Source organism: Stigmatopora nigra, chromosome 7 (assembly GCF_051989575.1).
Source record: "Stigmatopora nigra isolate UIUO_SnigA chromosome 7, RoL_Snig_1.1, whole genome shotgun sequence".
Lineage (NCBI taxonomy): Eukaryota > Metazoa > Chordata > Actinopteri > Syngnathiformes > Syngnathidae > Stigmatopora > Stigmatopora nigra.
The window spans coordinates 5,230,200-5,257,765 of record NC_135514.1 but is presented as its reverse complement, the minus strand read 5'-3'; the positions used below and the strand labels follow the sequence as shown (position 1 = coordinate 5,257,765).

General features: G+C 39.1%; 1 protein-coding gene across 2 annotated transcripts in view; it reads right to left on the bottom strand.

Moving 5' to 3' along the window:
• zfpm2a (zinc finger protein, FOG family member 2a) overlaps nt 1-27,566 on the bottom strand; it is a 112,083-nt gene that overhangs the window by 52,076 nt on the left and 32,441 nt on the right. For both annotated transcript variants that reach the window (XM_077720687.1, XM_077720688.1), the window contains exons 2-4: nt 22,853-23,011; nt 17,212-17,310; nt 2,840-2,964 (exon numbers count right to left, since the gene is read on the bottom strand). In XM_077720687.1, the coding sequence (XP_077576813.1) occupies nt 2,840-2,964; nt 17,212-17,310; nt 22,853-23,011 (383 nt within the window). The remainder of the gene's footprint in view (nt 1-2,839; nt 2,965-17,211; nt 17,311-22,852; nt 23,012-27,566) is intronic.

The following is a 27,566-nucleotide window of genomic DNA, read 5'->3' as shown; positions in this document are numbered from 1 at the left end:
AGACACGCACGAAGGCTGATGCACCAACATGTCGGCTTTCACAAACATCATATGACTCCACTTCCTCTTAATATTGGCTTTGAGTTGCCATCTCCAAATAAAAACAACCTTCAAATACACAGTAAACACAAATTCATAAACCAGGATGTTAATTATCAAGTATATTTTTTGACAAGGTACTTACCTATGCTGCACGTATGTCCTCAATATTGTTTCTTTTAATTGCTCGGATGTACTGTATATTTTTTACAGTTTTATCAGGAATTGACACTTCTAGTAAATTTTACAGATGTATAACCACTATGTCAAGATAAGATTTCAACATATGAATTGACAATAAAGCCTATCTTTTGCAGTTAATTGCTGTCTAATTTACTCTTAAAGGCCCTCAAAACACATCAGGACTGAAATTCTATAGACTCATTACAGTGCACCTTGACTAAGCTGCTGTAATTAGCATTGGTAAGGCATTACAAGAGACAGCAACACCCTCATCAACACATTTACAACAGAGCTGGAAATCTGCCTCTCATTAATAGCTTGCCCCTAAATCAATTATTAACACCTACAACAGAAGCCAGGCAAAGGCGGGCCAGGCCTCTTATACTTCAGGCAAATTGTGGGCCACAGTTCCGTCCAGTCTAGGTAATTATCGCTTTTAAAGACACCTGCTACTCAATAGCTTTCACCCAGACTGTTCATTTAGCTCTCCGATTGGAGACATTAATGTCCGAGTGTCACTATTAATTCGGGTTAATTTGGAGAGTGTGAGGAGCAGTACGGAGCTGTTGTCTACAGCCCCCTTGAATGTGCTTGTCGCTCACCTACTCCACTGCTGATGCTGTAATTGCAGTCTAATGGTCTGATTGATCAGAGTGAGAAGTGAGGAATGAGACGGTGCTCTGGCAACTCAATAAGTCAGCCCGAAAAGGAAGAACCAGGAATACCAGCAATATCAAATACCATCTTTTGGGGATATTAAAAATATATGTACAGTACTATACAGTAATTACACATAACTCTGTAAACATTATGTCTGATGCCTGTTCCCAGATATTTTCTGATTGTCTCGTCAACCCATGTCTTTCTATTCAAACCCGGTGTATTTTTTCAGTCTTTGTCGGATGGTTTTGTCTTCACGTGTGCTTTCGCTATGTCCAGTTGGTTTTTAAGTCATTCTTTTTGAGAACCTCTCAAGTTATTAAAGCTTTGGTTAGTGCACCATCTCTGGCTGCATTTGGGTCCTACCAAACTCTCCGCACACCGCAGTTGTAACCGTATGAGAGCCACCTTTCATGCATCTTGCTCTGCCTCAAGAGTGACAGATATAACACTGAATCTGAAAATTATTTTCCAAATAAAACTTTCAGAAAAATACTTTTTTTTTACAGCTTTGCAGTATTAAATATTTGGGAGATGCTTTGACAGATTTAACCAAAGCATCTTTTAGTAATTGTGCGTCTCCTTTAAGTTTGTTCTTGAAATGTCATAATGTAAGTCAAAAGACTGACTTGGCTGGTCTAAAAACATCCTTATTTGATTAAATCAAATTTTGCTCTCGTAATAAGATTTAAACCACCAACTGGCTCCTGTTGTTTTATCCCCAATAGTATCTCTGTCCATAAAGTACCTTTTACAGTAGCAGCGCAACCCAGCAGTTCACCATCTTAAACCGTTTAAATGTGAGTTGCAATGTGGTTGAAACAAGTCACTTGACATCCCAAACAATTAATAGATCGTTGGAAAAAGAAGTTGCATTAAACCTGAGGAACCTCACTAAGACAATACAGCAAGTCTTGCTGACATAGCTTTAATGAGACATACTTTATGAGAGATGGAACCGAGAAAAAGAGGAGGGCAAGAAGCAAAGCAATGAAAGGGTCCCGTGAGAGTAGCCACACTAGAGATACTTAAAGGCAAGATGCTGGAGCTCCATCCTTTGCTTTTAATTGCAAGGAAGGTTTGTCATATTCTGTAACCCTGTGCAGCCAATTAAAGTGTATGACCAGAACTTGCTCACAAAATGATAGAATAGAATGAGAATTGGCTAGGTAGTGATTCCTTGGAGAGCACTTAGTTAAGAACACATCATTCTTGCCAGCAGCAAGAATCAACCATTAACTGTAACATTTTCTCCAGGAGGTGTCTGTGGTTTTATTTATTTTATTTTTTTAAGTTTTAACACAGTGATGATAGTCAAAGTTATATTTTGTGTGTTAGAGGCTGTACTAGATTAATTTTGGATACCTTCCTGGGAAAATGTATTTCAGGTGCACTAATTAGAGAATTACTGACATTACCCTGAAAACAATCCTACTTCATTGTTACCACAGAGATCAAAATATTTGAAGCAAATAATGACTTCAATGCAATAAGGCCCACTTTGATCACATTTGGAACATCTCTAAAAAAATAGTTTAATAAAGTTGTGTTGTGTGAAGAATCTTGGGAATACACCAGGAGGGAAGCAATGAGACTCTATTATAGAATCCACATGGGTTGCCTTTTGTGTCATTGCAAACGGAATGTGAGATGCGTAATAGTTTTAATGAGAATTTGTTAATTATTCCAAATGTAGAGCTATGTTTCAAACCCGTAGAGGACTCTTTACTTTACTCGAGCCACAGGTCAACATTCAGCTCGGCTGGATCATGGGAACCAGAAATAGAAAGCTGTCCAGTTTTGTTAATTGTAGACAATTGAGATATTTTAGGATACTCTCTTAAACTGCATATAAAACAATCTTTGCAACATTTGAATTTATGGTACTAATGTACAGTTTTGAATCATCGCTTCCTTAATTATGCCAAAATATCCAATATAAGTAGCAGGAACTTACCAGGCAGCTGTTCTCGGTTCCCATTTCAATCTTCCCTTCAAAAGGACCCCAAGTGGTTCCCACGGGCAGTTGCTGACGGCTTTGGATCCGGCGCTCGCCATCTTTAAGAAATGCATCCAGCTCTCCTGAAAACACAACAATGACAATAAACAACCATGTACAATTTAGAGATATTCCACTGCGGAATCATTGTAACGCTAAAACATTGGTCCTTCTCGTTAAACCTAAAATCACCATCATGTCATTATCCCCAACCCCAGCGGCATACAAATTAAAGGTTAAAGCGAGGCAGTTTCAAAATAGATAAACAAATCAAGTAAGCAGCCATCTGATGGTGTGTGTCAGAAGTGTCGTGCAGTAATGTTACTTGAAAGGTGTCTCCTGTTAAGGTAATGTCCATAAGACATTGCAAGCCGCAGGGTAGAAACTGGCAGGGCTATTTTTATAATTCCAGGAAGGCCCATGTTTTTTTTACAGTGCTCCACTTAATTAACAGTGAAACTGGATAGCACTTTTAGTACTACCGGTGCTAACCTCCCTGACACCCCCAGCTATCTTATCACTTATAGATAGTGTGTACAGTTTAGGAGTGGTGTTTAAAAAATAGTTATGATAAACTTTAAGTAAGGCTGCAATACAGATTAATGAGGAGGTTGTTTTTCTGTCGGGGCACGTTTGTGTATTGTATAATGACAGAATGCAGCTCACAACTGTGAAAACATTTGGTCTTCTGGCAGGCTCACACATGAAACTGCAAACAATTGAAAGTTTAAGAATTACTGACAGAGAGATCTGCCAAGAAGCCTTTTTAAATTGATATATACATACGTAGAAACATTTTTTTTATCCTCACAAGGGTCATGGGGGGACTGGAGCCTATCATAGTCAACTATGGGCACCAGGCAGTTGGTGGCCAGCCAATAGCACGTCACAAAGAGACAAATAACCATTTCCGCTAACACTTTTACGTAGGGGGAATTTAGGGTGTTCCCCCAGCCTATCCTGCATGTTTTTGGGATGAGGGAGGAACCCGGACTGCATGGAGAAAACTCTCAAAAGCCTAGAGAGAACATGCAAACTCCACTCAGGTGGACTGACCTGAATTCGAACTCAGGACCCCAGAATTCATATTCATATATGTATAAAAATGCTATTGCATGGTTGTTAGAGAATGTACATATGAAATACTGCTCTATTTACCAAACAAGTTTGAGAACCAATTAATTTTATAAGTAGAGGCACCACTGTTTTTATTTAATTTAGAAATCCTGGTTCTTTTCTCCCTTCTCTTTGTTTCTGCTGCTGTAATGGAAGGTGGGTAAGCTCATTATGAAGAAATATATTAAACACTGGCGCACAGCTGGTCGTCATCACTGAGATCAACAGCCACTGCTTGATGCATTCTGTTTGTCCTCAGATAAGACCTGTGGCCTTCAACCGCTTGGATGCAAGTTGGTGTTCAGCGCCACTTGATATGTAGCTCAACCAACCTCGAGCCAGCTATAATTTTTCCTTTTTTTCGGCCTTTTCCATTATTCTTGTTGAAGAAGGTGCTTGTAGTGGATAGTGAATATTGCAGGTGCAAGCAGGTCGGGTAAGGCGAAGAGAGAGGTTAAAGGACAATTTGAGTGGTTTGTGGTTTAGAGTGTTTAGGTTCTAGTTGTGCACAACTCACAACAAATGTTGCCTGAGGACCTTTGAGGACAGATGGCTGGTCACATCTGTTACAGAAACACGTGGACTTGATAAAAAAAAACACTCATGGATGAATAATGAGTTGCCTTCATGAACTGTCTGTATGCTGCATGGTCACTTTCAAAGGTTTTGTAAAAGTGAAACAAGATCGAGATTAAGACATGGTTTCAGTCTTCAATCAACTCCCCTTTTGCTGTTGAGTTAAACTGACTGGCCTGTATCCATAAACTGAAGAGTACTCTTTACGTATATTTATGAACGCACTTTCATTTTTATTTTAATATGTATTCGAGTATATTTTGATATAAAACTCCAAGTGACACACACATTCGAGGGATAAAAAGTTGCCATGTTCTGTACCAAACAACAAAGAAACAAGAAGAAATACCATTACTACAGGAGGGTTTAATCCATGTGTTGGCCCAGTTTCCAAATGTCAAACATTCATCCACCTCAAAGATAATAACAAAGCTTCCTAACCAGTATGAACACGGCACCTTCACGTTCTGCACCACCCAAACCTACCCCATGCTAACCCCCTGCATACATAACCCACTGGACCTCCCTTGATAAGATCATCATCTGTCGCTAGACTCTTGGGTCTGTTCCTGCAATCTAAAGATACTTGGCAGACCAGTGAATGTTCCTTTGTGAGGACAGATCCTCCTCAGATAGCACCCAAGATGCTCAATGTTGGCATCTGTTTGTTTTGGGGTTTCAATTTTTTTTATATTGTGTTATATATATATATATATAATAGGATGCCTTCTTTCTGACATCGGTGGCATATGACTGAATCTTAATTTACTTGCTGCACAAATTGATCTTTATATATATAATTGTTTTAATTAATTAATTTGCCAGACTATTTTAAAGATCAATTTTAAAGATGGGTACCATTACTGGTCACCGTATAACATATCTACAAAGCAGTTTTCCAAGCACATGGTAGATGGCCTCGGTTATACTAAGGAAAGGTCAGATGTAACCGTGAATCAAAGACAGACACTTAATATCAAGCTGTAGCTTTGAATTAAAACTAATAAATGACTGATACTCAAAGTTCAACTTGTGAGGGGCAATTGTGATGTTTTTACTGAATCACAGTCATCTTTGCGGATAGGCAGCGCTCGAGAGACAGCAAATGGGCTATAAATTAATATAGCACAAGAGAGGCATATGGGGTGAAATAGAATGCACTCTATCAGTTCAACAAGGGGTGTCACATCTTTATGGCAGATAGCCCTATGTGATATGAAATTTTACAGCTGAAGGAGAAATGTCACACAGCTTTGATAAGAGAGCGATGAACTTTCTCCTTCCCCTTACCCAAACTCCTATTATCGGGGCTCACTGAGCAAAATGCAACATTTATAACCCACAGCTCACACTATTATCTCTTGGGAGAGGCACTTGCTTTAAAACACCTCTCAGCCACCACACAGTACATCTCTTCCTCTTCCTCCTTCTCCTCACTTTCAGCACCCACCTCTATTATCCCCCAAAAGCCTAAAGGGTACTGTTCTTGTCTCCATTCCTTTTGAACAGCAACAAGAAGCAACTGATCGATTGTTCCCAGGCTGTGAGTCTGCTCACGTGCGTACGTAGACAGAAAAAACAAAGAGGTGGTGGCTAGCTGACTTAAGGTGTTTTTTTATTGAAATGTACTATTAATGGGGAGTCTTAAATAGCCAAATAATGTCGAGGTAATTTTTGGGTTGAGTTAGAGTTAAACCAAGTACATTTCAAGTAAATAGTTGAAACTGTAATTGCAGGGGTGGAAAGTAACTCATTTATACTCTCGTTGAAGCATTTTTTTTAGTGTAACTTGGATCTTTTTACAACTTTAAATTGGTGCTTTTGTTTTCACTCATGTTAAATTCAATCAATATAACAATGCTTTTGCCTGAGTAGATTTTATTTGGAACTCTTTCCACCCTGCTTTCTTGTTCTATTTTTGATGCTGTAACATTAGAACTGTTAAACGTCACACTCTAAGCTTTTTATTATGGCAATTGTGCCAAAAATTCATTTCTTTCCACTCCTACATTTGATTATTGGCAACCCAGCTATGTGAGATTAATGAAAGCAGCATGGAGCAATATTGCCTTTGAGGAATATATCTGGAAATTGAGAACTCGGGTCGATGTACTATATTAGGGATGCTGCGACTGCTCGATTAGCAATCGATTAGTATGGGAAAAACATTCATAACTTTAATCCCAATGCTGATGATCTGTTGCATTTTCACCAACTTGCAGGCAGGTCCACTATGGCCTTTTTTTCACACTGCTCATGACCCCAGCCAGGTGCAACAAAGTCTGGTTGCAGACCTCATTTTTCAATGCTAAAAACAGAGGCGGGGAATGCAACATGATGGCAAAAGAAAGAAGTCCCAAGCACGTATATGTTTGCTCTTCCACATCTAATCCTTTGTAACTTTACAAATAATTTACCTAGGTTTTAAGTTGTCACCTTTTACCATATTAAATGCAATGTATGTTATAGCCTTGCCTTCCAGAATGTAGTTGAAATATTAAAATCCAGAATCTTCACTGAAATCAAACTTTGTTGTTGAAAAAATGAATCTTACCAGCTGACACACAGCTGTTTCCATCAAAAGCCAGAGTCGATTAGAAGCCTGGCTGCTGACAACAATCTGCCAGGCATCCATCGTTGGTGAAGTGTAGAAATTTCGATTGATTGCATGTAAAGCGGAAAGGAACACTTGAAGAATGATTGTCCTCACAGACAGATATGTCCTGTATCGCTACCAACATCTAGAGGACACGCACGAGTGCTGCAGTAATCCAATTCTTTTAAATGCTTTTCTCAAAATTTCCAACATATCAAAAGAACATTACTCCACTTGTGAGTGTCAAGATGATTGAGAAATGGATGGTCTGCTAACTTTGGATAAATTTAAAGAGGCAAGAATAAAGTTACCATGGTTTCTCTTCAGTGTTAAGCATTGTGTAGGAAATGGTTCAAATTATGTTTGGGCGATATGACAAAAAATGCTATATATATATCAGTCAATATCGATAATTATCCCATACATGGACTAACAGGTCTTTGAGGGTCATAATTCTAGCTGATAGACACCTGTTCAAATACTTATTTGCAGCTGTATCACGCAAATAATTCGATACAAAAAATCATACAATGTGACTTCAAGAGTTTTCTTTTCAGATTATCTGTCTCACACCTACGATGAAAATTTCAGACCTCTGTATGATTTTTAAGTGTTAAAATATGTATCGAAATCCCTGTATGTGAACAGATGCCAATTGATGCTGTAGTTCTCAATTTTATTTTCATTACTCTATTACTGTATATTGTTTGTTTTTGGTCTCTGATAAATGCAAATTTCGCCTCAGGCCTCAGCACCCTGGTGAGGATAAGCAGTTCAGACACAATATTGTAAAATATGTGTATAGATTTTGAGACACAATGGCCCCCAATAACACAAGATACACTGGCGCACACACCTGTCTGTGGAATGCAAGATAGACTGGATAGCATTGCATTAGATTTAGAAAAAAACACATGTTAATACACTGAAAGATATAACGACATAGTATACCTTTATGTTTTAGAATGTAGCTAGCACTGCAAAGTGAATCTCTGAAGTAAATTCAGATTATGACTACTTTGAGAGGTCTTGCATCTCCTCCCAAGTCAATTATCAGTCTGTAACTTCCCCTGAGTAATGGGGGAATGCTGTTTTTTTCCCTGGGTGACCTAGTTGTCTTTTGTGAGTAGGTTTTAGCCGAAGCAGTTTGACAGCCAACAGATAAGATGGATTAAGCTTTTTTTTTCAACCAGTTTTGATGTGAACAGCGTAAAAGCGGGTTAAATCATTGAGTTTCAGGAGTATTTTTAAATGCCTGGAGATAGTGTGATAAAGGAGCTAAACCTAAGAAGAGGGCTTGGAAGGTCAAGGTTGCAGCTTTAGAGAGCAGTTACCCCATGACAGGCCAACCCTCCTCTCTCTCGGAGGTAGCTGAAAACCGAAGACCAGTCAACCTCTCATCACTCTGAGAAAAGATACACAGAAGGAGCGAAACAAAATCCAGCTAGAGCTCAAAGAGCAGTGCACCCTCGCCTTGTGTGGGTGCGCACGTGTGTGAGAAAGAAAGAGAGTGTCAGGGAATTATTTAGTCCCTGCCTGTCCCAGTTTGCGTGCATGCAACGAAGAGTGCGTGGCGTGTGCCTGTGTGTTTGTGTGTTTGTGTTTGTATACTGTAAAAATTCACCCATGAGCAACCGGCTCCATAATTAGGTTTTGATGATTTGCAAGTACTGAAATAAAACAGCCATTAATCTTTTGATATTAAACAGGAAATGAAGAATGGTGTACAAATTGAGCATTGCCGTTTACTGAGCCATGCGACCACTGGGGGAAAAAAAGAATCATTTGTGACTATAATTTGTGCTACACATCCTCATTTTTTTGCCTCCCCCAAACCTGATCTGAGGCATGCTAAACATGCACATAGAGGTTGACAGCCATACAATTACACGGCGCTACTCCGCCAATCTGTAATTCATTTGAATTTTAAGCCGCACGGGGTGAAGCCACTCAAGCAAAAGAAAAGGTGAATAGGCGGAAAACAACCAACCAGTCAATGATGATACACAGGGTCAAACTCCAGCATGTTTACTTATCATGTGTCACATCGGTCCAACACTGAGAGGTTTCTGCGCCGAAACCTTTCCACGGGGACATAGTTAGACACATTTTGTGGACATCTTTTCCCTCACTACTCCTCATGTCAGTGACAGGGGAGAGTAATCCTATACACAGGCTGCTATTGTGAAATGAGAAACTAGCCTCCTTCACTGCCAGAGACCAGATGCACCTCTCTCTCTGTCCTAATCTGTAAACGACTTAAAGGAGCCTTATCTCCGGGCTCTTCTGCTTCATTTCATGCTTGATTTACTTTAATTTGTCTGATAGGGCACAAGGATTTGGAAATGGCCCATCTTTCGCTGGAAAATGTTCTGATTTTTCTCTGGCATTGTTATGTGGAGGTTTTTGACTTTTCTGCCCCGGCCCTCGCTTTCATTCTTCCATCTCCATCTCTCTCTCCTGCGCTCTCCCTCTCTTTTCTTCCCCTCGTTTCTCCTTTGACCACCATCTCTTTTTTTTCTGTCAAAGGGTGAACATGGAACGTAGACCACTCCAGCGCAACAGCCTGTTTGAGCGCATTTGGATTCAAACTAACTTTTCCACAAGGTGGGATTTTTCCAATGAGCAACAGCAACACTCGACTGATATTTGCCTTTCAGATCCGAACTGGGTGGAGAGCAACCAAGTGCTTCAAACCTCAAAGATCTTATGTTTAAGTTAAGAGGCGACCAGCCCTCTATTTCACCAAGTGGGTGAACAGCTTGAGCTGATAATGTTGCTTCACAGCAAGGGGACACTGACAAGCGGCATGCTTTTACACACGCCTTTAGGTACTCTTTCTCTCTACCAGCAGAACTTAAATACTTGCATGGCTGCCTGACTGCTCTTGTCACCAACACATTTTCACACTTGTGAAGAATGACAGTGCAGGAGGGGAGTTATGATTAGAGGACCACAGATCTTGAATAATCTCCATCCCCTTCCATCAAGGAGCAAGGCATGGAGGCAACAGAAAAAAAGAGGCTGTAAAGGAGGAAAATAAAGATATGTGCTCTTTGCACAGAGATGTCATATGGCTTTGCCGGCTTCCTTCAGGCACTCAAATATAAATCCACACAAATACAGTCCGAACAGTCTGAATGATGTTTTTTTTTTCAAATTATCCTGAGTTCGAGGTACAGTCTGTATTTCTACACAACAAAAACAAATTGTTAATCATTGGAATGACCACACACACACACACACACACACACACAAACACACAAACACACACACACACACACACACACACACACACACAGGAAGAATGATTGAAATTCATTCCACAACCTGAATTTACTTAACTGCAGGTCTGTACGTAGTGATAAACGGAGTGATGATACGGCAACACGTCTTTATCCATGCTTTGCTTTAATTAACAGTGGCTTGTTTGTTGAAAAGATGATTAATATGCCAATGAAAACTGCTTAATTGAATACAGCTACACTGGCGCAATCAGGGAGGAACACGCATTTTTATAAACTTTTGATTATTGTTATCGCATCCAATTATTATGTATTTTAATCCCCCTTGACAAGATGTTTCCGCCTTTTCTATCCTTGAGTAGAAAAAGACAATAGGATTGACCAGTTGTTTTTTTCTGCCACCCAATGATGAGGGGCCATCACATCAAAGGGGACCATCTGATATCAATATACCTCAAGTCCACAGGCACAGTAATCAAATTGTTGTGGTCTCAAAGCGGTTGGCTTCTGTGTTATTGATTGCACTGAATAGGACTACCTTTAATTCTTTATACTCAAATATATCTACAGATAAAGCAGTATTATGGCAGATTGAAATGGAAACAACTGAAATAAAAATCTAAGAAATCAATGCATGAAAAATACTAACTACCAGGCACATTTAATTCACTAGATTTAAAAAATATGTAAGCAGCCAACAGTACCTGCAAGTGGATGTAATGCAGAGCTAAAGAAAGATGCAATTAGTGACTGTTCTTCAGCACAGAAATGGAACCATCGGCAGTTTTAAGTCCATTTTCTATTTAGTGCCAACCATACCTGTTAACTTATGCTTTTTCAATATTTTATAAATTTTTTGATCATTTCCAATTGTGTACAACATTTGCACGAGAAAAAAAATATTTTTTAAAAAGGTTTTTGTAAAGCTGATCTGGTCTTCCCCATTTCGGCTCTATTCCGGATTGTCTCACTCAATGGTAGCAGACGAAAACGTCATTGTCGACTGCTTATGTTATCATACTTTGAGCATGATATGCGCACGCGCATCAGTCACTTTGCCCTTTTCACGATATAAATAGAGCACGTCAGCAAGCAATGTATCCAGACAGTCAAGCTATCAACGATAATACAGCGACATCTACAGAATCTTGAATTTAGTGCATATAAAAGGCGCACCCACTGATTGGCCACTTTAAGGAAAATTTTAGACTATTAAGTGCGCCCAATGTGAGTAAATATGCCATTGTGTTTGTACGGTTTATTATCGCTTCCTAAGGGGAAATGCAATCATTAATAAGGGGAGCAATTGGCCGAGGTTGACAGGTATGGTAGCAATTCTCATTTTCTCTCTCGATTATTTTGAATTGCTCATTTGGAATCAGAGTAAAAAGATAGCATTGTGAGATTTGTCTTCCAAGTGGACAAAATTTCAGTTGATATGCAGACAAAATCACAGAGACTGAATTATCCATTTAAGGCATTCATACAGCCCACACAGCTGTATAAAACTAAACCTGAATGAGGTGACATCTTCCTTAGATAATAAAAACATTGATTACATTTTGCCCTATTTTAGATTGTATAACTAACAACCATGAAGTTCCCTCATAAAGCCTCTTAGTATTGCGGATCAGTGCCTAAATTTGCATCAAGGCGATGCAGCAAGGGAGTGCAGTGATTTGTCTAATCTCTTGTTGCATATTTCATCATTCTAATCACACAATGTGAATGTGTGTGTGGTTGCCGTGAATGTGGGTTGCTGCTAACACAGGTGACGCCTTCAACAACATAAATCTAGCAATATTTGGGAAAAAATGTTTCACTTTGATGAGAAACTTGATTTAATCTTTCAACAGAGCAAGTTTTATCGACACTGATGATGGACTTTTATAAAAACATCAGAAATCCACTCGAGATTGGTTAGACTTGCCGTACTATGTTTGAATTAGCTACAAGATCAGAACTTTTTCTTTCCCGGGAAAAATTGCTATGATGCACGTCCAAGATTCTTGATTACAAGAAGGCGCTGGTGCTGGAAAATAGGGTGCGGGGGTAGGGTGTGTGTGTGTGAGTTTGGTGGTGTCGTGCAGAGAAAGTTTCTAGTTTTCTGATATAACAGTCAAGTGTGTCTATAAGTCTACTTAAAAAGCTTAGGTATCAGTCGAGACAGCTGTGACACCCTCGTCTTATGATTCTGTCAAGACAGTACACTATCAAACCTTTCATACAGTTCCCAAGCTACATTTCTGGTGACAAAAGCTTTGCAAAATCCTCCTGAAGGACTCATCTATATCCTAATATTTCCAATCCAATTTAAGTGGAGCAGCCAGAGTGGTCCGTGCACTAGTTTACCAATCTTTGCTTTCTAAGACTCCGTATGCTGAAGGCTTGAGGGGTTCAATCAATGGTGCTTTGATCTCGACTGGAGCCATAATTATTTAACATTGTTACAAGGATTTCTCTAATCCATCCTACCATAATAATCCTTTTTACACCCTCATCTTGAACAGGCTAATCTGCATCTGGGTGCTCCGTTTGTCTCTGTCCTCCCATTTTGGCGTAGTCCTCTCTCCCATAACTGCACTCGGACTTTAGAAAACAGTTTAGTGCCAAGTAGAAAAGTGCCTTCTTTAAAAAAAGCAACTTGAAAGAAAAACATATATCTAAGCATGGGGAAAATGCTCATCCTTTGTGTTTTAAGTGAAGTGGATATTTGGGTTTATGCATTCCTTTTTCAGACCGCTTGTCATCAAAAAGGTGGTGGTGGGTGCTGGAGCCTATCCCAACCAACTTTGGGGACCACTGCATTGGAGCCCAGAAAATCGTAGGGAACATGAAGATTGACACCCACTCATGATCACACTTATACCTAGGCAATATTCCTACGAAGCATGTTTTGGGGATATGGGAGGAAATCGGGAGTACTTAGAGAAAATCCAAACCCATTTGGGTTAGAACCCTTGACCCCAGAACTGTGAGGTCAACGTGGTAACCACTCGACCACTGAAATTTGGGTTGTGATGGCATAATTTCATATTTTCACGATGCAATGGTATGAAATACAACAAACGCAAGATAAGTAACTTTTATCGATCAAAGTCTTTGCAAATTCTTTTTATGATTCTTACCAAACTAGGTATTCCATTATTTCAACAGTAAAGGTTTTGCTTCATGAAATAAAAGAATTCAAAGTTCATCTGTCTGATTAATGCGCAATGTTTTATACTAGTGATCACTTTGAATCACAACAAAAGGTCCCACTGTCCTCTAGCAAATATTTGCAAGCCTTTGTTTCACCATGGCACAAAAAAGCTCCATGTGCAACCACAAACATTTGTTGAGCCACCTGCCAAAGTGTCGTGGCCATCTGGTCCTCCTGTTCTCCTAGTATGACATATGTGCATTAAACCTGAAATGTTTTTGTAAGTCTGTGGTGAGTGGGGGCATGTAGAAAGTGAACTACCCACAGTCTTCTGAAAGGGAGTGAGTCACAAATGAGTTCTTTTCGTCATTTGTCTATACTTCAGAATAAAGCTTCATAATCTTTGATGTCTTTAAAATAGAAGGAAGGTGGGTGGGGGTGAAATGTTGTGTGTGTTCGTGTGTTGAGGCTGTCAGGTAGATTCCATTGGCTGACCCCTTGGCCATTGGCCACCTGGCAGCAGAAGCTGAGCATTGTGGACCACGTTACCTGTCGGGGACAGCCAAGTGAATTTATTGGTGGAAAAAAATGCCACATTGCTTTTATTCTGTCACATTTTTCTCCTGTTATACCTTGTGCAAGGCAACCAGACACAGTAAATATTTCATTACACATCTTTTATATTAGTGCACAATTCATTTACTTACTGTTGTGCATCAAATAAACTGTTTCTCACTGTGTCATTTGTATAATTTTCACATTATACTATCCAGTATACCTTGCTGATAATGAAGGGTGCTGTGCACAGCAGAAATTCCTAAATTTACCTATACTCCCTGGAATGATTGCGGTTCATTCCATATTATCGTTGTAATACAAGCCAAGAAATGTCTTGTGACTTCCTCAGTCTGCATTCCCTTCTTCTGTCCAGACTGCATTCCATTTATTTATCCATTTTCTTCAAACAGACAACTTTGATTTTCAAAAAATATTTTTAGGATTGTCCCAACTGTTTCAACTATTGATTCAAATTAGTAGCTTGAATATCTTTTATTTATTATTTGAGTATAACTATAGGTCTGCCTCACTGAGGTTCTTTTTCAGTGATTGACTGGAAACAAATTTAAAGATTAGATCACTCCACATGCAATAGTGGACAGGAACAATTTTCAATTCAACGAGGCCAAATCAAACGCATGAACTGCATTTTGCCCGGTAATAAGTGACTTTCAATACATTTAATCTGTTAAAAAATTAATAATTAGCAATTGTTCATAATTAATTAAACCATACATTTTATTTCTCACATATTGCTGTTGCTGTATGATGACTGCCCTATTTTGTTAGGGTAAATGCTAATACAGAGGCAGCAACATTTCAAAACCACTTCTGTAAAAATTGTGCTGTGGCATTGTAAAGAGGGTGTGGTTTACATGCAGAAAATTAGATAACGCCGGGAACAAGTTCATTAGCAAAGTTCGCTAGTTGAAACACGCCTTCCCCAATTAGCCTAGAGGAAAGCAAACGAAGGGGAATGAGAGACACCGAGACAGATCCTTATCGCCACTCGTCCATGGAAATTACAAGAATAGTGTGACACGCTATCTCCCAAATCAAAGGCTGATTGCAAAAGTGCCATGACAAGAAATGAACACGAGATATAAGATGAACGTGCAGATTTGCTTAAGGACATACTTATAAAGACAAGGCAGCTCACTGGGTGTTCCACATCAGAGACTCGGCACTCGGAACAACAGACACAGCTATCAGATTAATATTGAGTCATTGTGGAAGGTTCTTGCTGCCGCAGATTGAGTACCAATCAGAGAACAAGGACCAATCATGGTCAGTCACTTAACATGTGCACTGTGGAGATGAAAAGCAGCAACTCAAAAAAGAAGAAATGTTCAATTACAGGATGTGGATTCTAAAGGCTTTTGTTGTTACTCAGCAAAAGGGAAAGTGTACAGAGGTGTTTCAATAGAATCACCAAAGCAGGTGGGCATGTTCGGAGTTAACCCGCCTCATTAAAAGGCTTGTCTCTCTTTTTATGTAACGGCCATTACACATCCTATTCAGATGCGCGCGCCAAGTGATTAAAAATTATCTCCGGACGATCATTATCACACCTGCTTTAACTTAAGCCACCCAATAACAAAGAACTTTTTCAATGCGAAGTTATCTGAACATTTACAAAGAGATTAAAATGTAGACAGTCGCAAACTAAATAAATTTGCTTTTAATCGTTCTGAACAGAAAGTCATGTCTTTTCAAATCCCCCTATCAGATTGTCTGATTTGCCTCTTTATTCAAATTATAACATGCCCATCTGACTTTTGCAGTACAATGGGAAAAATTAAAAAGGGAAATGACCTTTCGTGGTAGTCTTGATGGCAGAGTGAAAGGCATTAATATGCTGCAAGATTAATTTTCTGCCTCTATGCTGGCCAAATAAAGAAAAAAAGGGAGAAAAGACAGGGTCACTCACTATTACGGTGGCATAAGCTTCATATTTGCAGCAACATATTGATTTAAAAAGAATTCTTTTTCAAGGTTTGCTGTCAAGATGAAGCTCAAGCAAGCAGGACGAATAAGAGCTAGACACAGCTATTTTTTTCCAGAATGTAATACAGAAGAGATTAGGGCACTGTGCGGAAGTTGACAAACCCGAGGCCGCTTGATAGCTGAGAAGCACTCAGGCTGTGCTTTAGTAAAACACGAAATGGGCAACACGCACAACCTCCTCCGCAGTTCATCTGTGGAGTCTATGCAAGTGTCTAAATCCTGTGTGTCTCTGCTGCCAGTTGAGCAAGTTGTGTGTCTCTGAGCCGCTAAATCTCGTTTTGACGGCTAAGTAGAAGGCAAGCAATAATTACGGTCACTCGTGCATCTGACCGTGCAACTGCACATCCATACTTCCTTTTCAAAGTCATATTTTGAGGCTCAGCATTTCTTGGTCCAAACCGTCTTTTTTCTCTGCATGTGATGCCTTCTTTTTGTCATGGCCTCCATAGTTCTGAGCTGACCTCCTCAGCCCTGTCTCCCGACTGATCACAGTGATGGTTTATTACTCTCGTCCCAGCGCTCTTATCTTTAGCAGCAATGCTCATTTCCTTCGCCAGATTTATATGCAAATGTGAAATTTAATGATAAATGCATTATCTGATAGGTGTGATAACGCTGATTCAATGTCAGTATAAAATGCACACCCCAGGGGGCTTTGAGCTAGAAAGCACAACTTGCCTAAATCCACTTTTTCTCTCTCACACTATTCTGTTTCTGTCTCTCGCTTTCTCACTTTGCAAACGCCTGTACCTGTGACACATTATTGGGGTCATGTTAGACTATATTAAACGAAATCATATTTTGAGTTCTCAGCAGTGTGCATCCAGACTGTTCAATGTCTTGTCCCTCACTTTGATTAAATCTCCTTTGGTGTAATGGTACAAGATTTGTAAAAAAAAAAAAAAAAATGTTGCATACCTTTTTAGTTAGGCTACCTACCATATTGGGATCTTTAACAACAAGAACAACAAAAAAGACCTAAAAAAATATGCACGTTTTAGAAATATTGAGCCACCATGCTGCAAGTTATGAATAGTGTTGATGGACCGCATAGGTTTTCAGGGAGCATGCGTGAGAAAGACTTTCTTACTTGGACCGTCCCATTCATCTGGTCCGGCTGAAGTGTGTCTCTTCTTCTCAGCATGGCCTTCCACGTCTGTCTCTCCTGCCTCTCGATTGCCTTCCTCTCCTGAAAGAATGAAAACATTAAATAAATATCATACAACTAATTCAAACTGATTGGTAAAAATATGTCGTGAAAGCACCATGAATGCCGTATTTTTCATGCAACTAAAAGATTTCCATTTTCTCAAAAGCCTGCAGAGCAGCTTATGATGTGCCTTACATATGGATCAATATGGGTTAATGATCATAATCATGAATTCCCTTTAGCACAGCTCAATCTAGTTGAGGTGTTACGCAACACCTAACCACTGCTACAGCTCTATCTAGCGAATGTATAACACAATCTCCAACTACTACTACTACTATCACTACCACCACTACTCCTAATAATGCATTATAATCCGCTGTACATTATAGTGCAAAAAATATGGTAATTAAAAAAAAAAAAAGAAAACAACACCCTAAAAATATTTTTGATGTAATAAGCAGAGAGTATAAATGACAACTAATGTATACTGTTTGCATGTATAAGGCAGTGCATGTTCTGTACATTAACACATTGGGAGCCCCAGCTGCTTACTTTTATGTGAAAGGATTTCCCATGCGTTCTAGCAGGAAAAGAAGGAAGTTCCATTAAACAGGAAGGAAAGCCATGTGTGTGGAAGAGATGGCTATTTATTACTGTTTGATCTATTGTGGGGTGAGCTAGAACGTGCGTTATAGGATGTAGGGCTGATTTGCAGTCTTTGGATTCATGCAGATCGTGCTTAAGAATATATGGGTATTGCGCTCCAGGAAAAACGTGCTTAAAGCCCTGGTTAAATAGACACCACCTAAAAATGCACACCAGTGACAATGAGGGGACTGCTTGCTTGGATGAAATTTTTGGATGCATTTACTGAAGGAAAATAAACACTAACCCATTGACTGGGTTGAGGAGGATTTTAATTGACTTGTGCCTATTTCAGTCTCCTTCATATTGCCAAAACATTGTTGAACCATTTTAACACGAAATCAAAGTTCCCATTGTCAGGTTAATAGTATTTGTGTTTTACATATTTAGTTTAGCTGATTATATTATACTAATGATGTTTCTATTCAAGTAATGTGAGAACTTAGTAATCATTTGTTATTTTTTGGAGCTCATTATTTTTCCAGCATACATACTTCTATGAAATATTTAAAGATTTACACTGTAAATCATGAGGTCACATCCGTGTCCTAACCATAATCAACCAATCTAATTTCTCAATCTAAAATCCAAATTTAACACAAACAGGTTTTTCAAATGCCAGAGACTGTGGGAAAAGTGAGCCAGATGATTGACTAGCACCCCCATTCTAACCTCCAAAGAAGAAACTCTTCTACAAATCTGATATCTAAGTGCAATCAGTGGATTGCAGTCAGAAGCTTGTTGTTTCACCAGAAATCCTATTGGTTGAACTGTGGCAGCAGTCCTATACTTAAAGCCCAACAGTCGACATCAGGGAGAAATATCATTTTATTGTACTGTGACCACTCATGTAGGGAATAGATTTATTGAGGCACTCAGTATTATTCACAGAGGTCTACAATAGGTGATAAAGACAATGTCCAGTTTCATTATTCAAACAGAGACCCCCTGAAACCTCATCAAGGGTGACAGATTGTCAATGATCATCTTCTACTGTTATCACCATCATCATATTTTACATCTGGCTCTGATTGGTTTCCCCTCAGACTCAAGCAGAGATACTTAACGTTGAGTGAGAGCGGATAAGAGAAAGGAAAGGATGGTGGACGAGATGGCCTGCTGGTTGCAGTGTTGGCGGTGATGCATGAGGACCCAGTGAGCTGTTCACATCAGCCCTATCACCGCTTTATCAAAGGACAGCACTCCAGCCAAATCGCAGTCACACACCACAGCATGACACACATTCAGGTCAATAAGCTTATAGGCAATTTACACAAACAATTCCTCGAGCAAGGTAGCAACAAAGTCATATTGGCTTTTTCTCTGCCTTTTAGCATTGTCTCTGCTAAGGAAGCCCTTCAAAATGTCAATCCATGTGTGTGAGCCGAAGAAGCTCAGAGCCCCCTAATCTGGACCGGTGAGGCCAGAGACAGAGCACCATTTCAGCAATATTGAATATAAGCATGTTCAAGTCTCCATACATGCTTTATTATATGTTAGTGAAAGTCAAATTATGATAATTTTAGCCCCTCATCTTAGGAACTAACCTTACATTGAATTGAATGTTTTTATTGTTATTGTCAAGTGTACGTAATGCGATTTAAAGCCTCACCACGAAGTGGACAATAACAACAACAAACAAAAATAATACCATGTTACCATAATGGCATGAAATACCATGTTAAAAGAGTAGCCTTACAAGTAGTAGTAGTAGTAACCAATTGAGGAGTTGCTGATACCCAGTATGCAACAGCAGATTACCTTTATATTGTAAACAAAACTTTTACTCAAAGTCAAGCATAGCTGGAAGACTTCTCGTCAGGAAACTAGTTTGAAACTGTGTTCAATCTGCGGACGTGAGACCTTTCCAATGGAGGGAGGCTATTTATGAAATTCTCTGCCACTGTCTCTTTAAATGCCAATAAATTCCCATCATTACAGAATCTGGCAGTCTTCCTCCTTGTCTGCTGCCTGGGCCTTTATCTGTGCTCTGCTTCCGTCTCTGAGCATGTAGATCTGGCCCAGTTAGATTGTCATACTTAACAAACATTAATGATTAATTTCCTCCACTGAGTCAAATGGGGCTAAAGGGATGACTTGATTCATCTTATCGCACTGCAAATTAGCATTTCCCCATATTCTCCACCATCAACTGTGCATTAAAATTCCACAATCATTCCATTCTGGGCACTAGAAGCTGTGGCAAAGAGAGTCAAGAAGGCTTTGCTAAAATAGAGATTGAGATTACTCTTTTGTAGGAAATATCAACTTTGATTCTTGCTTCCTTCAGGTCATTTGGCCAATATATGTAATTTTTCTTAGATATGTGATCACCGTTTTTTCTTTGGCATAAATTGATTTGTGATTATTAACATTTACATGGAGGGGGTAGGGGATCCTTTGGTCCAACTAAAGACTCAATGTTTTGTAAAAGTGTCTGAAGAGCTTGTTACCTGCTATCAGGCAGCAATTGAAATGCTCATAAGGGACCATATTGTGTCAACATAGAGTGTAAAAACAGCTAGGTCAAATTTTTGAATTTCAGTAGGAAAGCTGTTTCACACACAATATAGTATCCTTTCAATTATAAACGATATGGTACATTTTATCTGATAACAGAGTAAAAGATGGAAGGTATGGACAATTTTTTGGCATTTATGTCCTAACCCTAACCCATCCATACATTTCTGTCAGATTGTAAAAATCGGAAAAATGAGTTGTCCTCATTTCTAATTTTAGGATGTGTATATGAGAAACACGTCAGGGCACGTTGCCATTTGTATAACACAGTCAAACATTGCTCCATGTAAAGGTCCAGGAGCAAGTCACATACCAACCAAGATGGAACATGGTTTGCTCTCCACAGTTATCTGTGGAGTCTCTTTTCTGCAAGGCTAAGGCAAATGGCTAAGGCTTTGGTGGCATTCAACTTTCTGACCTTTGCGCCTTTAAGCAGCTTTACTACTTCACCGCACTCTGATCAAAGTTAATAAGTGCTTCATATGTTAATGAAAATTGGTACTCTTCATTGTGTTCCAACAGCTTTTTAATACCTATTATAGACTGAAACTTTTAATGGAGGTTTTAGGTCCCCCTGACAAGCCCATTTCATAGAGTGACTACACAGATACAAGGCTAAGCTAAAACCAGAGAGCCGCTGCTCAGTGGAGGAACCTTACACGGGAGACCTTATTCTCCAGAAAGCAGCACAAGATAAAGGCCACGGGATGAGCGGCTGCTTTAAAACCTACGTTCAAGTCCGCACCGGGCTAATTACCGCACGCCATCACATTTGAGAGGGTTTAGTTAATCAAGGGCTCCCTATTCCTCCTATAGTCGAGTAATAACACACTTAAACCATTTAATGCTGCCTGAAATGCGTCTTTCTTAACGCAAGGCAGTTCCACACAAGTGGGGTAAATTTAAGCCCCAGTGACATTAGTTTTAAATAGATCTAATTGAGAAAGGGATCATAGAGCCTACACCTGATGATGGCATTTAACGTGCCATGATGAAAAAATAATTTTGGATAAAGCATCACTTGGGTCTTAGAAGGCAAAGGAGACTTAGCCACTGAAAGTGCAGTCAAAGAAGTAATACAAAAATCTGGCTTGAGGTCTGGGCATGACGAGAAAAAGATTAATAGTTGCCAACATGAAAAGCAGCATGTTGCACTTTACTTTTCACTGTTAACTTTGCTCACAAGCATAAGAAATGAAAATGAGATTAAAGGCCATGTGTGTCCCATGGTTTTAAACTAAACAATGCAAAAATCAGTGGCTTTGACAAAGTACTTTGAACATATTCTGAATTAGAATGTGTATTTTTGCTGGCAGTGGCAGCAGCAGCATCCAAAGTGTTCAGCACCATCTATTATCATTGCTACCGGGCAATTACAAACTCGTGTACACACCACTTTGAAGTTTAAGGACACATCGTGTCAGAGACAAAGGCTAAAAGCAGAAGCAGCGTTGCCGGTAATTGCAATTTCTAAACAAATGTGCTGTTCAACTTTTCCAAGAGAACAAAAGGAAAACATTGATACAATTACTGGAGCATAGCCTACCTGAAACATGAAAGTTTAATTTTCCTTCTGTAATGCAATCCCACTAGGCACATCAGTTTAGAGGTGTGACAAAAAGAATTCTAAACAAATTTCGTTTGAAAGGAGGAAAAAAAGGCCATTCATTCAAAGCACCGGCGCTTGATTAAAAAGTCAAATATATGGCATCCGTATGGCGGACACCTGGAGTAGAAAGACATGAGGCCTGGAGGTAAGAAGAGGTTAGAGGGGGGTGGCGGGTAAGAGGGGTGGTTGAGGGGGGTGGGGTTTATGAGGTTGGGCTACTCTTGTCATCTTCTCACTGTAACCTGGAGAAGACCACAAATTAGTTCATGTGATGGCACAGTGTGACCAAAAAGAAACAAACACACAAAGACGGAATCTAATTGAATTTGAGTTAAAAGAAGACTTTGGAGCGCCTGGCGAAGCCTCCCTCTTTCTAGTGCTGGACCTCCAAGCAATAGCAGGTGCTGCATAGTGTAGTCACAAGGCTTTAGCGCAACCTAAAAAGGCATCACCACATTCTCCTGTGTATTGGTGCACTGAAAGACACTTTCACAGCACTATTAGTCTGCCAATCTCTCAGATCAAACCACTGCGCTCAGGTGTATTGTGGGAATAAAATATCAAAATGGATAGCTTCCACTCTAGCTAATGATGCTGGAAAAGTAAAAGAAAAAAATGCCCATGCCAAGCTTGATTTGAACAGGACTTTTATTAAAAGGCTTTTGCATGAGTTTCTCTTAATTTTGATGTCTTGGCACCAGGATTCCGTAACATATTGTCACGCGTCAGGCATCAAAAAGAGCACCGCACACGCTTTGTGGAGAAACATGGGGGTTTGGTTACAAATAAGTAAAGGATCCTAACCTTTGTTGCAGAAGTACTCCATGTCTCCACAGTTCATGTTCTCAGTATCAAACTCGGTGGGGAAGTTTTCTTCTACCGAGAACTCGTCTTTGGCCAGGAGCTCGTTCTCCTCCGAGACACACTCCTCATCTTCTTCCTCGAGGCCATCCTCAAGAGGACCTGAGGGTACACACGTGCACATGTACACACATACACATGGCGATGTTAGGCAGTTGCATCAGATCCTTCAGGGTTTCAAGAATTAAATAAAAAATATAACTGTCAACTTGTTCTATTTTACCAGTTAATACAAATTCAGAGATTTTCCTCTGCATGAACTGTCAAAAGAACATTTTATTCACTTATTAATTCCATAAGAAAGCTGAAATGCAGCCAAGGTCAGTGATGATGTTAATTACAGCCCTTGAAAAACAAAACCGCATAAAAAAACAAAAATTACAAAAGTTGCTTTTCAGAGTTTTTGTGCAGGCAACAGCATGGGAGCAGGAATAAAAAATACTTTTATTAATTTGTTAGCCTTATCACAGGGTACAATGTAGGTTTTCCATTTACATTCCATGCCTCCAGGTAATACACCAGTGCAATCTTAAAGCAGACACTTTTCACTGTGATTAATAACCACCCCACACCACCTCCCCCTACGCAGTATTATTTCTTTAAATCTAAATGATTTCTGAGTTTTGCTTGTAGCTGTACATCTATTTTGGAATTTGCATATTACCATTTTTGCTTCAATCAAGGTTGTTGATGGAATTACTCCTTTGCAACCTGAATTGTATTAGCTGTGAAAAACATCTCACCCAGCCTTTGAATGTCATTAAGATAATCTCACGCACTTTACTTTACAGGGCAACACATCTCCACAATTTGTGCACCAAGTAGACATTGAATGAGGAGAAGTTTAAAAGAATACAGTTCAAGCAAGAAAGGGTTTGGGTTTTTTTTAAACTTATTTTTACTTTTATTTTTTTTCTCAGAAAAATCCTTCTTGAGCTTAGGGTAATCATCATTTCAAGTGTTGTCATTGCTCAATGCCTGCAACATTTGTGTGCTATATCAGTTTCTCCTTGTCACACAAGTTGAGTTGCCGCCTCTTGTGCATCATTTTCAAGCTCAACTACTGAGCACTGATATCCACTCAACACCTTCAATACATTTCTTCTATTGTGGTGGGAGTGAATCCCTTGGCTGAATAAAGTGGTGTTTTCAGTTGGCACTTGTGAGCCTCTCATATTTTCCTCAACCGGAGCCACAGAAGAGAACCCCCTGATGTCCATAAAATGATTGCTTCTTTCATTAGTCCTATAAATGACTCCTTTGTAGAGGTCTACATTGGCAGCCCTGGACACGAAAATAATTAGCACACACATCTAACAGACACTGCAAAAAGAGGCGTACCGCGGATGCAGCTTTATGATCTTACCCGTGGATTCACTGGGACGTAAAGTCAAGCGTGATGTGACTCTGGTATCGTTTAAGATGATACAGAACGATAAACGAAGCAATATCAGACGGAGATTGTAAGACCGGCTCAGTCAAAGCCTTTAGCGAGTGAAGGTGTAAAAAAGCAGAAAAAATATTTTGATAAACACTTCACATTTTATTACACAGCTCAATAAGAGTTGTATGTATCTACAGCAAAACTATTCTTCACTGGCTGTGGACAAAAAAATAGCAGAAAATGGACCCACACAGTTGTGCGATAATAAGGACAAAAAGAGATTAAAGATAAACTTCATGGTCTATAAGACTCAAAGATTAGGGAGATAAGATGAGATAGAATTGCAGTTTAATAGACTCTGAATAGGGGCATCTCACTTCTCCTCTCGAAAAGATAAAAACTAAATGGAGCATTTTTAACTGATAGCGATAGTAGCGACATCGAGTATCTGAATATGAAAAAAAGAAATGTAATTCGCCACACAGTCCGAGCCATTACAGGGGCCAGATGGCAATTTTTACAGACTACCTAGATTAGTTAAATTTGTTCGTATTCTGAATGTTTAGTTTACTATACAGTATTCATTGCATGAAGTGACCTGAAATTATTTCAGAGACAGCAATGATAAAAATAATGACTTTCTAAGCGACCAACACCACACTCCTAACTCATTTTCTGATAGTGGTGTCTCTGCTATATTTAGTTGTGTACTGTTTAAAATCCTGTCACATTCAGTGTGTGATCAATGCTAGTTTGCTGCATCTAAAGACTTTGCAGGCCAGAGCAACGTCTTTTACCTATCATGTGTTCTCTGGAGTTCAGATGGCCAGTGACACCAAAGAGTGATCATTTGCTTTTTTTTCATTTTACATTATAAGCAACAATCAATTTGCATACGTTTTAATGAATCAAGAAAAGTAAAAGAAAAAAAAAGGTTGAATCAAAACAGTTTATTTTATTAGTAATAATGGCATCATATTGGTTTAGGTTCAAAATCCCACTCGTAGCAGGATCTGTGATCAAGAAAATCGGAGCCTACTGTGATTATTCTCCTTTATTTAAAGGTAACTGTTCTAATCTGATTTTTCTCTTTTTTTCTTTAGCATACTCTCAGATCTGAATTATCCAGATTTATTCGAGTCTTCCTCTACCGCTGACTTGAAAGAAGTAGCATTTTTCCTGTTCTAACAATCATGCAGTGGAAGCAGCGGGCAGGAGCAGCCAATGTTAATAGAGACATTGGTCGCTGAATGCAGGCTTCATCACAGCAGTTCTTTTGTCCGTGGCATGGCCTCAGTGTGATACAGATCGCGCATGCAGAGCTCCAGCATGGGCTATGCTAATGGCTCCACGGAGTTCATAAAATGGGGTAATGCTCACAGAGTCGCCAAGGAAGAGGACAGTAGAGAAGGGGCCTGCAAGGAGGTTGTGGAATGAGCATATTTTGGAGGACTGTTTATTTTGCGAAATAGTGGAAAGTTGGGAAGTCACACATACTATATATCGCACCTATACAGGCGATGCATACACTTGGAAAGTGAATGACATGAATGACTGCTATTTTCATGCCATACTTCTCCACCCCCCTGCAATGTGAGCAGCTTTTGGCCTAGCTGTGATAGCCATACCTCACATTATCAGCATGCTCCACAGTGTGATGTGTGTTCCAGCCCCTTTTATAGCTCCCCAATTAGAAGTGAGGTAATTGAATCGGTCAGAACAAAGCAATCAATCTCTGTAAGCCTGGAAATTATTTGTGTGGCCATCTATTACAATTTACACCCATAAGGTTCATTGAAATGGAAAAATAATAAATTCACACACAAATACAAATGGCTGAGAATAAACATTAATTCATAAAGCAGCCCAAAAATTTGATCCTTGTCAGCTGTGTCCCATGTGAAGGAATCTTTGTGCTAGCCTCCCCCTTCTTGAGAAATTCTGCCATATTCTCCAGAGTCGAAAGTCTTTCTAAAGGCAATATATAAATTGAGTGTGCTGCGAGCTAGGTCATCTTAAAAAGTGTATGCAAGCTAAAATGTCAAAACAATATGCATGCTTGTGAAATATGATGATATCCAGTGGGAGAGCTCTGTAAAATATTCAGCCTTTTTCAGATAATAGCATTCAGTTATAATTGGTAGAATTGAGGTATTGATTTTCACAATATGCGCATTGGGAAATGCAAATAACTGTTACTTTCAATGGTCAAGAACTGTACTTAAATAATATAATTTAGTGAAGATAAACAATAATTAAAGATCAGTTGAAAGAATTCCTCCCTTATAGTGTCAAAACAGAATAGGATCTTCATAAGGGCAGAATATATGAAATGCAAAAATGTTTTGGCAAGTCGAAGTATATTCATAAATTTGCATGCACAGGAAGGATGGGGGAACATTAAATGGTAAAAATAAAATTAAAATCCAGTCATACATCTACTTACGAATGCCTCCAGGTACGAAAGCTTTTTATATGCAAATGAGCGCCTCAAGATACGAAAAAAATCCAAGTTACAAAATCCCTCAAAAAGTAAATGCTTCTAGGCTCTCATTGGCTGTCTCAAAACAACCACTATCCATGTTTCAAGAATCTCTTTTATAACTGTCAACCTCGGCTAAATGTTCCCCTTGTTAATGATTGCAATTCCCCTTATTAAGCGAGAAAAAAAACACAATGCAACACGGAACATATTTACAAATACACACACATAGGGCCGATAGTGCACACGTTAATTAATTAATTCATTTATTTTCTAAACCGCTTTATCCTCACTAGAAATGTCTAAAATGTACTACAAAGTGGACAGCTGTCTGACGCAGACAGTGCATATCCTTGTCCTGTCCACCTCGGCTAAATGATCCCCTTATTAATGGTTGCTATTTCCCTAATTGAGCGATTAATTTTTTTTTGAATTGCAATGCAGCACATATTTACACACATAGGGCACATATTTATATCGCACACGTAAAAGTCTAAAATTTGCTACAAAGTGGACGGCTTTCTGATACGACCAGGTCAAAGGTCGTGCGCATATCATGCTTCAACACGGATAGATTTTGTGTACTTGTTATTCATTTAAAGACGTTAATAAATCATTTTCTTGTAGTTTTCTCTCATTTTGTGTTTCTCACAACAGTCATACAAAATTGGGAACAATTTTAAAGGGTTTAGTCGGTAGTTGTGTGAGGACTAATTAGAGAATTAGAGAATTTAAATATAAAGTACTGCTCTATTTATGAAATTTTCAAGTTACGAAAAAAGTTCTGGAAC